The sequence below is a fragment of the Bubalus kerabau genome, chromosome 1 (assembly GCF_029407905.1).
Source record: "Bubalus kerabau isolate K-KA32 ecotype Philippines breed swamp buffalo chromosome 1, PCC_UOA_SB_1v2, whole genome shotgun sequence".
NCBI classification, from domain to species: Eukaryota; Metazoa; Chordata; class Mammalia; order Artiodactyla; family Bovidae; genus Bubalus; species Bubalus kerabau.
The window spans coordinates 182,249,711-182,263,244 of NC_073624.1; the positions used below are offsets into that span (position 1 = coordinate 182,249,711).

General features: G+C 40.9%; 1 protein-coding gene across 1 annotated transcript; it reads right to left on the reverse strand.

The window, feature by feature from the left end:
- Positions 1-3,968: 3,968 nt before the first annotated feature.
- Positions 3,969-4,907, reverse strand: LOC129625440 (olfactory receptor 7D2). The gene has a single exon (XM_055543836.1). It carries the CDS (start codon positions 4,905-4,907, stop codon positions 3,969-3,971), a length of 939 nt encoding a protein of 312 aa, XP_055399811.1.
- Between the last annotated feature and the right edge of the window lie 8,627 nt (positions 4,908-13,534).

A 13,534-nucleotide genomic window follows, 5' to 3' on the forward strand; every position in this document is an offset into this window, starting at 1 on the left:
ACACTGCAATGCTTTGTAGCAAAAATGATGTGATGTGATGTCCTTTTTTGATTTCTAAATTTTCTCTGGCTGCTGTGTAGAGATTGGGCTGTAGGTGGGCCAGACTGGAATTAGGGAGACCAATGAAGAGACATGGAGACCATCTGGGGGAGCAATGGCAACAATTATCATTACTCTTTAGGAGGTTTTTATTCTGATCAGTCTATCTGTCTTATATATTTTCAGTTAGTTTAATTCTCACCTGATCATACGAAAGGGAGCACAAAAAATTTTCCAAGATTATGAAATGCCTTGTTGTTGTTTAATCACTCAGTCATGCCCAATTCTTTTGTGACTTCAGGGACTGTAGCACGCCAGGCTCCACTGTCCTCCACTATCAGAATTTGCTCAAACTCATGTCCATTGAGTCAGTGACACTGTCCAACCATCTCATGCTCTACTGCCATCTTCTCCTTTTGCCTTTAATTTTTTTGCATCAGGGTCTGTTCCAATGAGTCGACACCTCACATCATCTGGCCAAAGTATTGGAGCTTCAACTTCAGTAACAGAGGAGGAAATGGCAACCCACTCCAGTGTTCTTGCTTAGAGAACCCCTTGAACAGTATGAAATGCCTAGGTCACAAGAAAATGCCAACCACCTACAGAAAAAGATGGAAGTGCCAACTGATCAACCTGTCACCCCATAGTAACCTTTCTCTTCCTTCTAGGTCTGATATCAGGTTTTCATGGTAGGAAACAATGCACCTTTTTAATTATTATTTTTATTTGGCTGTACTGGGTCTTTGTTGCTGTGTGCAGACTTTCCCTAGTTGCAGCGAGCAGAGGCTACTCTCTAGTTGCAGTGTGCAGGCTTCTCACTTCAGGGGCTCCTGTTATTGTAGATCACAGGCTCTATGACACACAGGCTTCAGTAGCTGCAGCACGTGAGCTCAGTAGTGTGGTGCATGGCCTTAGTTGCCCCTTGGTGTGTGGAATCTTCCCAGATCAAGTATTGAACCCGTGTCCCCTGCATTGGCAAATGGATTCTTAACCATTGGACCATGAGGGAAGTCCACAATGCATCTTTAAAGAGGTCCATTGGATTTGTGTGGGTCTGGAGGTCCATGGGGTGAATGGGAAGGACTGCTGGGAGCAGTATTTCCTCCTCATCAAGACAAACAGGACAGCTGGGACAGACAGATGCTAGGGTAACAATATGCAAGATTTCTGCTCTGAGAACTGCAGTTGTGTTCTTTGTTTTGACAGGGGTCCAAGGAATCTCCCTCAGAGTTCTGCTTTTCTCCCACACCTATTTGAGCTCCCATAGGTGTCTTAGCTATAAGCAGCAAATGGGTGCCTCTCAAGTGTCCTCTAAGTGTTCCAAAAAGATGGTGAATGTGATAATTAGAATGAAGACAAGGAGGACAGCAACTGTGTTATGAACCTTTGTGGAGGGCATCCTATGTCCCAAGTCAGAGCTTATATAGCTTGTTTCATTTCATCTGCGTAATCACCTTCAAAATCTAGGTGCATGCTCTGTTATTATTATTGTTAAACTTTTTCTTGGTGTATAGTTATTTACAATGTTGTGTTGATTTCTGCTGTGCAGCAAAGTGATTCAACTATACATATACATATATCCACTCTTTTAGATTTCTTTCTCATTTAGGTCCACAGAGCACTGAATAGAGTTCCCTGTGCTTTGCACTAGGTTCTCTATTTTAAAAAGAGTATCAGTAGTGTATATGTATCAATACCAATCTCCCAATTCATCCCACCCTTTCTCCCTTTGATATCCATAAGTTTGTTCTGTGACTTTATCTCTGCTCTGAAAATAACTTCATTTTTTAAAGATTCCATGTATAAGTGATATTATGATCCTATTTTTCTGCTTTATTATTATTTTATAGAAGAGAGAAGGAGCTATGAATTTTTATGTAATTTGTACCAGTCATGAAGTAGAAAGGTGTGAAGCCAAGTTTAAATCAGGCTGTCTGACTCCCAACACAGGGCAGCTTAATGGTATTCTCCCTCTGTCAACTAGACATTTCACTTCCTGGACACTCCAGGAAGAGATTGCCTGCTCACTCTGCTTTCCCTTTGGGGGTTCCTGGGAGACCACAGTGGGGAGCTGTGGATGGCACCTGATGCATCAACTAAAGAGGAATTGCTGTGATCACAGGCAGAGAGCATGGGAAGTGTTGTTCAGTTGACAAAAATTGAGTTTATCATGGATGGGAAAATGTTTTTGTTTATTTTTTGTGCAAGAATCCTAGTCATTTTATAGCTGACAAAAGTTATAAATGTAGATCTGTTTTAAAAAAGGTTTTAAAACTTCTGTAGGTGGTAAACCCATGTTCATAGCAGCATTATTCAGAGTAGCCAAAAGATGGAAAGAACCCAACTGTCCATAAACATATGAATGGACAAAGAAAATGTGTAATGTACATACCATGGATATTCATTGTAAGGACTGAATCTTCAATACTTTGGCCACCAGATGCAAAGAGCCAATTCATTGGAAAAGACCCTGATTCTGGGAAAGATTGAAGGCAGGCGGAGAAAGGGGTGACAGAGAATGAGATAGTTGGATGGTATCATTGACTCAATGGAGTCAATGGGCAAATTCTGGGAGACAGTGAAGGACAGAGAAGCTTGGCATGCTGCAGTCCATGGGGTCACAAGGAGTTGGACATGACTAACTGAACAACAACACACACATACACAACTTTATTTTCTTGTTGAGATTCCATTTCACTTTCATAGTATTGAAACGGTTGTATTGTAGTGTCTGTGTCTTGCATGTCATCTAGTTGGTACAACTGTTTGGTGTTTGTGTATATCCCGTTTCATGTGTGTGTGTGTGTGTGTGTGTGTGTGTGTGTGTGTGTGTTGTTGGCTGTTAGAATCTTAACTGTCTCACATTTAAAATGGGAATAGATTCATTCCTATTGGAAAGATTACATGAGATAACAGAGAGCAGTTAGCATAGGCTTACCATAAAATAAGCACTCAAACATCAATTATATTTTCATATGTATTCAATCATACTTTATCCAATTTAAAAAACACTGATGGTGGTACAAACATATACACAACACAAATCCACAGTGAAACACATAGAAATAAAGTGAACAATCCAGAGTTTAAACATGCTATGCCAACATTGGAGATAACAAAGCTATAGTAAATTTCAAATTGAAGTTTTGAACTCACCAGTGTGGAAGTAAGAAGACCAAAGACATAATTTTTTGGATAGCAGATGGGGCAGAAATTACTGGGAGATTGTTTGAATGTGGGTTAAAACCTGGAAGAGGGAATTCCCTGGTGGTCCAGTGGTTGGGACTCATCACTTTCACTGCCATGGCTCAGGTTCAATCCCTGGTAAGGGAACTAGGATCCTGCAAGCCATGAGACACAGCCAAAAAAACAAACAAGCAAACAAACAAACAAAAAAACTAGGGGAGGAAAAAAAAATCACAGATCTTACAAGATTGGGTGAAAAAACCAAGATGATTTGAGACATGCAAGAGTAATTCTTTCCTTTTTTGTTGGCTGTGCTGGGTCTTTTTTGCTGCACGTGAGCTTTTCTCTAGTTGCAGCAAGCGGAGGCTACTCTCTAGTTGCTGTGCTCAGGCTTCTTTTGTTTTGGAGCACAGGCTCTAGGGCATCTGGGCTTGAAAGTAGTTATGATGCATGGGCTGAGTTGCCCCATGGCTTGTGGGATCTTAGTTCCTGGGCCAGGAATTAAACCCATGTCCCCTGCATTGCAAGGTGGATTCTTAACCACTGGTCCACCAGGGAAGTTCCAAGAGTAAGAATGTCATCACCGACTCAATGGACATGAGTTTGAGCAAACTCTGGGAGATAGTGGAGGACAGGGAAGCCTGGTGTGCTGCAGTTCATGAGGTCGCAAAGAGTCGGATAGGACTTAACGACTGAACAACAACAACCCACAGAACCTCTTAGTCCTGAAGCCATTGGAATTATCACAAACAAGAGGTTGTTCTGTTGAGGAGCCTTCTGAGGGCTCCCTTCACATCCTTGTTCCTCAGGCTGTAGATGAAGGGGTTCAACATGGGGGTCACCACGCTGTACATCACGGAGGCCACTGAGACTTTCTGGGGGGAGTGAGTCACTGCAGAAGTGAAATGGACACCCACACCTGTCCCATAAAATAAAGAAACGACTGAGAGATGAGACCCACAGGTGGAAAATGCTTTTTGCTTTCCCCCAGATGAGGACATCTTCCTTATGGATGAAGCAATTCGTGAGTAGGAGGAAAGAATCCCAACGAGGGGGAAAACACCCAGAACACCAGTCATAAAATATATCAAAGTCCAGTTCAGGAAGGTATCAGAGCAGGCCAATTCAAGAATATGTGTCAGTTCACAGAAGAAATGTGGAATTTCAAGATCTCTACAGAAGGTCAGGTGCTTCATCAGACAAATGTGAAGGAGGGATGTCAGGACACCAATGAGCCAGGTAATAAAAACCAGACAACCACAGAGGTGTGGGCTCATGATGACCGAGTAGTGCAGGGGGTGACAGATGGCCACAAAGCGGTCATAGGCCATGGCAGTCAGGAGCAGAGTGTCCAGGATAGGAAAAAGCATGGAAAAATACACCTGAGTGAGGCAGTCCATGTAGGAGATGGCTTTGTTCTCTGTGTGGATGCTCAGTAGCATCTTGGGGACTATGCTGGTGCTGAAACAGATGTCAACCAAGGACAGGTTTGAGAGGAAGAAGTACATGGGGGTGTGGAGGTGGGAGTCAAAAATGATGGCCAAGATGATGAGCAGGTTGCCAAGCACAGTGACCAAGTACATGGACAGGAACAGCCCAAATATGAGGGGCTGCAGTTCTGGGTCCTCAGAGAACCCAAGGAGAATAAACTCTGAAACTCCTGTTCTGTTTCCTGCTTCCATGTAGCTGATATACCTATGAAGGAAGAGATAAGAGCAGCAGGAATTAGCAGCTAACTGGCATCCTCCACATATTAAAAATATTGATCATGCCTTTCACTCAAGTTTTAATGTTTATGAAGTTTGCCATTTTGTCTAAGCATTGGAGCTTTGTTCACTCAAAAGTGAAAACCTGTTTTTATCTTATAGCTTATCCTAATTTCTTGTATTAAGTATCCATTTTATGACAACAAAATGAAAATAGAATTCTATAAAATGGAATCTGGCATTCCTGACCACTTATCTGAAGGATCTGTTTTATAACAACCCTGTCAGATGGTTATGGATCTTCACAATGGGGACAAATCAACACGATGGAAATAATGTTGCTTCTGTGGGATTGAAATCCTACACATTTGGGATCCTGCCAAAAGTGCAGGACTTCAGTCTAAAGACTAGGGAGCATCAGGGCTTCCCTGTGGCTCAGTGGTAAAGAATCCACCTGCCAACACAGGAGACATGGGTTTGATTCCTGGTCTGGGACGATCCCACATGCCGCAGAGCAACTAAGCTCCAGCACCACAACTACTGAGCCTGTGCTCTAAAGCCCAGGAGCTGCAACTACTGAAACCTGGATATCCTAGAGCCCATGCTCTGCAACAAGAGAAGCCACTGCAAGCAGAAGCCCATGCACTGCAACTAGAGAATAGGCCCAGCGCACCATAACAGAAAACCCTGCACATAGCAACAAAGACCCAGCACAACCAGAAATAAAAATATAAGGACTAGGGAACATCAGACACACTCAAGTCGAAGGACATTTTACACCATGCCTGACCTGCCCCTTTCAAAAATTTTGGGAGAATGGCATTGAAACATGTAAAATATCATGTATGAAATGAGTTGCCAGTCCAGGTTCGATGCATGATACTGGATGCTTGGGGCTGGTGCACTGGGACGACCCAGAGGGATGGAATGGGGAGGGAGGAGGGAGGAGGGTTCAGGATGGGGAACACATGTATACCTGTGGCAGATTCATTTTGATATTTGGCAAAACTAATACAGTTATGTAAAGTTTAAAAATAAAATAAAATTTAAAAAAATAAAAAAATTTAAAAAAATTTTAAAAAAAAAGAGAAAAAAAAACAAAAAACAAAAATGTAAATGCCAACAAATTCAAATAAATTCTAGCAATTGTTCTGGATTAAAGGAGATTAAAAAGACATGTCAGCTGAATGTAATCATAGATGTTCTTTTGCTGCAGATGAAATTATTAGGATAACTGTCAACATAGACATGAGTTCTGTAAATTTAATAATAGTATATAGATGTTAATTTTATTATTTTGATAATTGGACTATGGCTGTGTGAGACAATGCCCTTGTTTCTAGCGAATTTCGAAGACTTAGAGATAAAGAGATCCCATATGTACAGTTCTATTTTCTCTTAAGTGGTTCTGAAAATTTTCACCAAAAGACACAGGCATACACACACACTTACAAAAGGAAGAAGGAAAAGTGGATTAAAAAAAGTAAAGATGGTAAAGTGTTAAAATTGGGGAGATCCAATAGAAGATATACATAAGAACTATTTGTTCTTTTAACTTTTCTGTAAATCTGAAATGCAGTTAAAATCAAAAGTTAAAAAGTATCCCCTTCACATTATGCCCAGTAGTACAGGGCAGAAAAACAAGAAGAAAATCCTTTGTGAGATGCTGTCAGAAAAGAGTTAGACTCCCTGGTAGCTCAGATGGTAAAGAATCTGCCTGCAATGCAGGAGACTAGGCTTCAATCTCTGGGTGGGGAAGATCCCCTAGAGAAGGGAATGGAATGGCAACCCACTCCAGTATTCTTGCCTGGAGAATTCCATGGACAGAGGAGCCTGTCAGGCTATAGTCCAAGGGGTTGCAAACAGTCAGACACAACTGAGCAACTAACACTTTCACCTTTCAAAGAACACTGCAGCTGGGGTCACCACTCACAAGATTTTGGAGCCCACAGTCACACTCTCCTAGAAACCTCAGCCTGAGGAACTTAGTCTAAAATGGTCCCCGATGAACAGTACCCTAGGTCCCAAGCAGAAGCAAGCACATCTGCTCTGGAAGGTGCTTTCATCCCAGGATCTTCTCCTCAATGTCTAGAAGGGAGACAGTTTTGCAGTCTCCAGAAGGGAGAAGGTCTGCAGTTTTTCTTTCTTTTAACACTCTTTTCAGGTTTACCTGTACACATTGCTCCTCCCTACCTCCCAGTCTTATTTAGCATCATACCAGCCTTTCACTCTCAAAGCCCCAACATGTTTGCCTTTAGAAGTCCTAAAAATGCTAGGATTCTTCCCCCAGCCATGCCTGTGGAAGTCCTGCCCTCTCCTGCTTTAGTCATCTTGTGGTGACTCCTGCCCTCATCTCTCAGATGAACCCTCCCTGCCCACCAACTGCAGTTCACTAGTCCATGCCTTTATAACCCTTTCTATTTTTCTCCATTAAACAAATCATAGTTATGTTTTTGCATTTACTTATGGAATTAATTGAGTTGTCCCTCTTACTGAATCATAAATCACGCAAGTTCAGATGACACATTACTCACCTTTGTATCCCCAGTGCTGTGTTATCAAAGAATATGGAAAGCTGAATGAAGGTTGAAAACAAATATCATTATATGTAACAGAAATGGGAAATCTACAAGTTAACCTCGCATTGACTGTAGATGCACCAAGGTAAAAAAGGAGTAGTGGATACCTTATCTTTGACAAAAGAAGCAAGAATATACAATGGAGAAAAGACAATCTCTTTAACAAGTTGTGCTGGGAAAACTGGTCAACCGCTTGTAAAAGAATGAAACTAGAACACTTTCTAACACCATACACAAAAATAAACTCAAAATGGATTAAAGATCTAAATGGAAGACCAGAAACTATAAAACTGCTAGAGGAGAACATAGGCAAAACACTCTCCGACATAAATCACAGCAGGATCCTCTATGACCCACCTCCCAGAATATTGGAAATAAAAGCAAAAATAATAATAATTTTAAAAAACCACTAAAAAATAAACAAATGGGACCTAATTAAAATTAAAAGCTTCTGCACAACAAAGGAAACTCAAAGCAAGGTGAAAAGACAGCCTTCAGAATGGGAGAAAATAATAGCAAATGAAGCAACTGACAAACAACTAATCTCAAAAATATACAAGCAACTCCTGCAGCTCAATTCCAGAAAAATAAATGATCCAATCAAAAAATTGGCCAAAGAACTAAATATACATTTCTCCAAAGAAGACATACAGATAGCTAACAAATGCATGAAAAGATGCTCAACATCACTTATTGTCAGAGAAATGCAAATCGAAACCACAATGAGGTACCATTTCATGCCAGTCAGAATGGCTGCAATCCAAAAGTCTACAAGCAATAAATTCTGGAGAAGGTGTGGAGAAAAGGGAACCCTCTTACACTGTTGGTGGGAATGCAAACTAGTACAGCCACTATGGAGAACAGTGTGGAGATTCCTTAAAAAACTGGAAATAGAACTGCCATATGACCCAGCAATCCCACTGCTGGGCATACACACCGAGGAAACCAGAATTGAAAGAGACACATGTACCCCAATGTTCATCACAGCACTGTTTATAATAGCCAGGACATGGAAGCAACCTAGATGTCCATCAGCAGATGAATGGATAAGAAAGCTGTGGTACATATACGCAATGGAGTATTACTCAGCCATTAAAAAGAATACATTTGAATCAGTTCTAATGAGGTGGATGAAACTGGAGCCTATTATACAGAGCGAAGTAAGCCTGAAAGAAAAACACCAATACAGTATACTAATGCATATAGATGGAATTTAGAAAGATGGTAACGACAACTCTGTATGCGAGACAGCAAAAGAGACCCAGATGTATAGAACAGTCTTGTGGACTCTGTGGGAGAGGGAGAGGGTGGGATGATTTGGGAGAATGGCATTGAAACATGTATAATATCATATAAGAAACAAATCGCCAGTCCAGGTTCAATGCAGGATACAAGATGCTTGGGGCTGGTGCACTGGGATGACCCAGAGGGATGGTACGGGGAGGGAGAGTGGGAGGGGGGTTCAGGATGGGGAGCATGTGTACACCCGTGGCGGATACATGTTGATGTATGGCAAAACCAATACAATATTGTAAAGTAATTAGCCTCCAATTAAAATAAATAAATTTAAATTAAAAAAAAGGAGTAGTATGAAGTTATCTGATAAAAACCACCACAATATTGTAAAGTAACTATCCTCCAATTACAATAAATACATTAAAAATTAATCTGAAAAAATCCAACATAGCCCATTATGAGTTAATATCCATCTGACGAGTGCAAAAAAATATTTATATTAGTAAGTCAGATAACAACATATTTATGTCAATAGATCAATGCACAAAATAATGATAAGTTTCAAACTAAGTTTCATTTAATAAAATTTAAGTCATTGATGGGAAGGGAACAGAGCAAAACTTCAGTCACCTAAGAACAGAAGAGTACTGCCCACAGATGATAAAGTACAGCTATGTTAACTGAGTGTGAAAGAAAGTGAAAGTGTTAGTCGCTCAGTCGTCTGACTCTTTTCGACCCCATGGACCATAGCCCACCAAGCTCCTCTGTCCTTGGAATTCTCCAGGAAGGAATACTGGAATGAGTTGCCATCCCTTCTCCAGAGGATCTTCCTGACCCAGGGATTGAAACTGGGTCTCCTCTATTGCAGGCAGATTCTTTACTGTTTGAGCCACCACGGAAGTCTGAGAGTCATCATTAAAACTTAAAAAAACCAAAACCAACCAATAAAATGCAGGAAGGGGAAATTGTGCCAGCTGTTATAACTATTTAACATTGTTTCTATTAATTCAAAAGAGACATCATAAAAAAGTAAATGAGATATAATATTAGGAAATCAAAACAAAATTGGTCACTATCAGTTGCTGATATGATTGCCTACTTGAGACACCAAAGAAGGTCAATTTAAATAGAATTTGAACTAATTAGTGTCATCAGCTTTCTTGGATTTGCAAATAATCATTACAAAAGATAAGAGAAAAAGAGGGACTGTTCATAATTGCAGTGACATATAGGTACACCTGGCACAGAAAGGGGGTTTGATGCATGTTTGTTGAACCAAAGAGTGTATGCTGCTGCTGCTGTTTAGTTGCTCAGTTGTATCCGACTCTTTGTGACCCCTTGGACAGTAACCCGCCAGGCTCCTCTGCCCATGGGATTTCCCAGGCAAGAATACTGGAGTGGGTTACCATTTCCTTCTCCAGGGGATCTTCCCAACCCATCGATTGAATGCAGGTCTCCTGTGTCTCCTGCATTGGGATTCTTTACCACTGAGCTACCTGGGAAGCCCTAAAGAATGTACACAACCTAGTAGAAAGCAAGTAACCATGGGGAGAGGTAGAGAAGCAGATATTTGCTGAAGCAGAGATTCTTCAATGAGAGCCTGCATCAGAATCACCTGGAGGCCTTGTTAAAATGGACTGTTGGTCCCTTCCCATGAGTTCCTGTCATTATGATTGAGCAGGGTCTGAGAATCTGCATTTCTGTCATATTCCTGGGGATATTCTGCTCCTCCAGGAGCCCCACTTTCAGAACTACTGTGAGTGAAAGTCACAACCCCATGGACTATACGGTCATGGAATTCTCCAGGCCAGAATTCTGGAGTGGACAGCCTTTCCCTTCTCCAGGGGATCTTTGTAACCTAGGGATAGAACCCAGGGATTGAACCTAGGTTTCCCGCACTGTAGGTGGATTCTTTACCAGCTAAGCCACAAGGGCTTCCCTGGTGGCTCAGACAGTAAAGTGTCTGCCTGCAATGCAGGAGACCTGGGTTTGATCCCGGGGTCAGGAAGATCCCCTGGAGAAGGAAATGACAACCCACTCCAGTACTCTTGCCTGGAAAAGTCCATGGATGGATGAGCCGTGGGCTACAGTCCATGGGGTTGCAAAGAGTCAGACATGACTGAGGGACTTCACTTCACTTTAAGCCACAAAGGAAGCCCAAGAATACTGGAATAGGTAGCCTATCCCTTCTCCAGCAGATCTTCCCAACCCAGGGGTCAAACCGGGGTCTTCTGCATTGCAGGCAGATTCTTTACCAACTGAGCTATCAGGGAAGCCTGAGAGGTACTGTACTAGAGAAGAATAAGAAAGGTATTAGCAGGTGGATTGAAAACACTTATTACATCTGAGAGAGTGGCAATTCTTGATACTGAGAAAGTCACTAGTTTCTAGAGGGGCTGAGGCAGACGGAAAACAATTGTAATGGAATAAAATAAGACATAGATAGCCAGGAAAATAAATTCTAGAAATTTAACAGGAAACCATCTTGGGTTATTATCTATTATGTTACCTCCTTCTGAGAACCATCACTCTTTTGATTCTCCTTTTTATACACAGCACTCACTCATACAGCATGATCCCCTTGGCTGGGATTGCTCAACAAAATGCTTGTTCAGCCTCTTCACCTCTGTCTCTTGGATGTTGAAGACAGATTCTCCCAGGGAGATGGAACCTGTCACAAAGCCATGACTGTGGGAGTTACCTGTGTGGTCTCCTCCTGGTCAGGCATCACTGAACTAGGGTGAGACTGCTAGGGAGGTATTTACAGTTTCTCCAGCCCTAGGGGGAAGAATTCTCACCACTCATCATTAAATAAATTGTTCCTTTGGTGCTCTGCTCTTCAAGTTATTCAGCTCCCTTTGGGTGGAGAGGAAATGGCAGGACAGAATGGTGTGTGCTCCAGGAAGGCAGCTTTGGGGCTAGATGGGTCTCTCTCCCATTACCACCCTCTTCCTTCCTGGAAAAGCTTTCATCATTTTTGATTTGGCTTCAAGGTAAAGAAGTTCCCCCTCAGGAATGTGTCTCTGATGTAAAGACTCATCTCCCCATAAACACACCACTTAGGGTCACAAAGTAATACAGAAGAAAAGAGACACATCTGTCTCAGTGAATTCCTCATAACACTGGATATTTGTAATGTAGACAAGAGTCTTGTTTCAAGAGAGGGTCATCAACTGTGTTAAATGATGCTATGAGATCAAGGAACAAAGGCTGAATGATAGCCTGTAGATTTAGTGACATGGAAACAGTGGAAAGAGCAATTTTGGTAGAGTGCTGGAGAGGGGTCTATTTGCAGAGCTTGGGAGTGATGTAGTAATGAGGAATTTGACCCTGTGAGTTTAAAACATTCTGCCAAGAATTTTGGTGGTGAAGGGAAAGAAAGAGACAATCGTTTCATATGGTTTTTATTTTTTTCCATTTCAGACATGAGAAAATATTTAGATGGCAAAAGAAATGCTTCACTTGGCTGTAGCAAATTAAATTAGTACTGTGTCATTTAATGAAAATGATATCTGATATATTTCTAAATGAATGAATCATTTATTTTATAAATTATTCTTAGTTTTAAGTAATCGGTCATTTTTAATTAGTTGATAACAGAACTAGAACAGTGAAATCAAGGATGTGGTGTTATCACAAGTTTCATGGGTTAAAGTAACCTCCCATCACCAAGAATAACATCATTAAGTTATCAGTTTTCTACTATGTATTGGGTTTTAGGATCTTTATTCTGTAAGATTGTAATGGAAGAACCTGAATGAACGTATTGGCCAACCCAATATATATCACTTGACAAAGATAAACTCAATGGTATAACCCAAGAGCCACTGGAACTAGAAATACAAGATGTCAATATTGTGTAGGGAAATTCTTCATTCCTTTCAGTAAATAGTCTTAGACAGCAACAATTCCATTATGGCAAGATTCAAAAATATCTTTGCCATCACTCTGTATTTTTTTGTTTTGTTTTAAAATTTATTTATTTTGTTTTTGGTTCTGCTGGGTCTTCGTTGTTTTGGTGAGCAGGCCAGTCTCTAGTTTCAGTCGTGTTCAGGCTTCTCAATGAGGTGGCTTCTCTTGTTGCAGAACATGGACTCTAGGGCACGTGGGCTTCAGTGGTTGCGGCATACAGGCTTTGTTGCCCCAAGGCATGTGGGATCTTCCTGGACTGGAGATTGAACTAGTACCCCCCACATTAGCAGGTAAATTTTTTTTTAACTTTAAAAAATTATTTTATTTTATTTTTTATTTCTTTAAGCAGGCAAATTCTTAACCACTGGACCACCAGGGAAGTCCCATACTTATTTTCTAAACTAGAAAAATAATTGTACTATAATTAAAATAATAATTTCAGTGTAATTACCAACTGCAGTGTACATGGTATCACTGTAACTTGTACTTTATATTCATATAAAGACATTATAATGTTACATTATTGCATTAAAAAATCATTCATGGAGTGTGTAGCCTTTCACTACTAGTCAGTGAAATAACCAGCCAGAAAACACCTGTCAGGTGGTGGTAGGTGCTCCCAAGAAGTGTAACAAGTAATACTTTTAATCAGATGCATTGGTAATTTTGAATAACCTAAAAGGGAACTAAAAAACCTCTTGATGAAGGTGAAAGAGGAGAGTGAAAAAGTTGGCTTAAAACTCAACATTCAGAAAACGAAGATCATGGCACCTGGTCCCATCACTTCATGGGAAATAGATGGGAAAACAGTGGAAACAGTGTCAGACTTTATTTTTTGGGGCTCCAAAACCACTGCAGATGGTGACTGCAGCCATG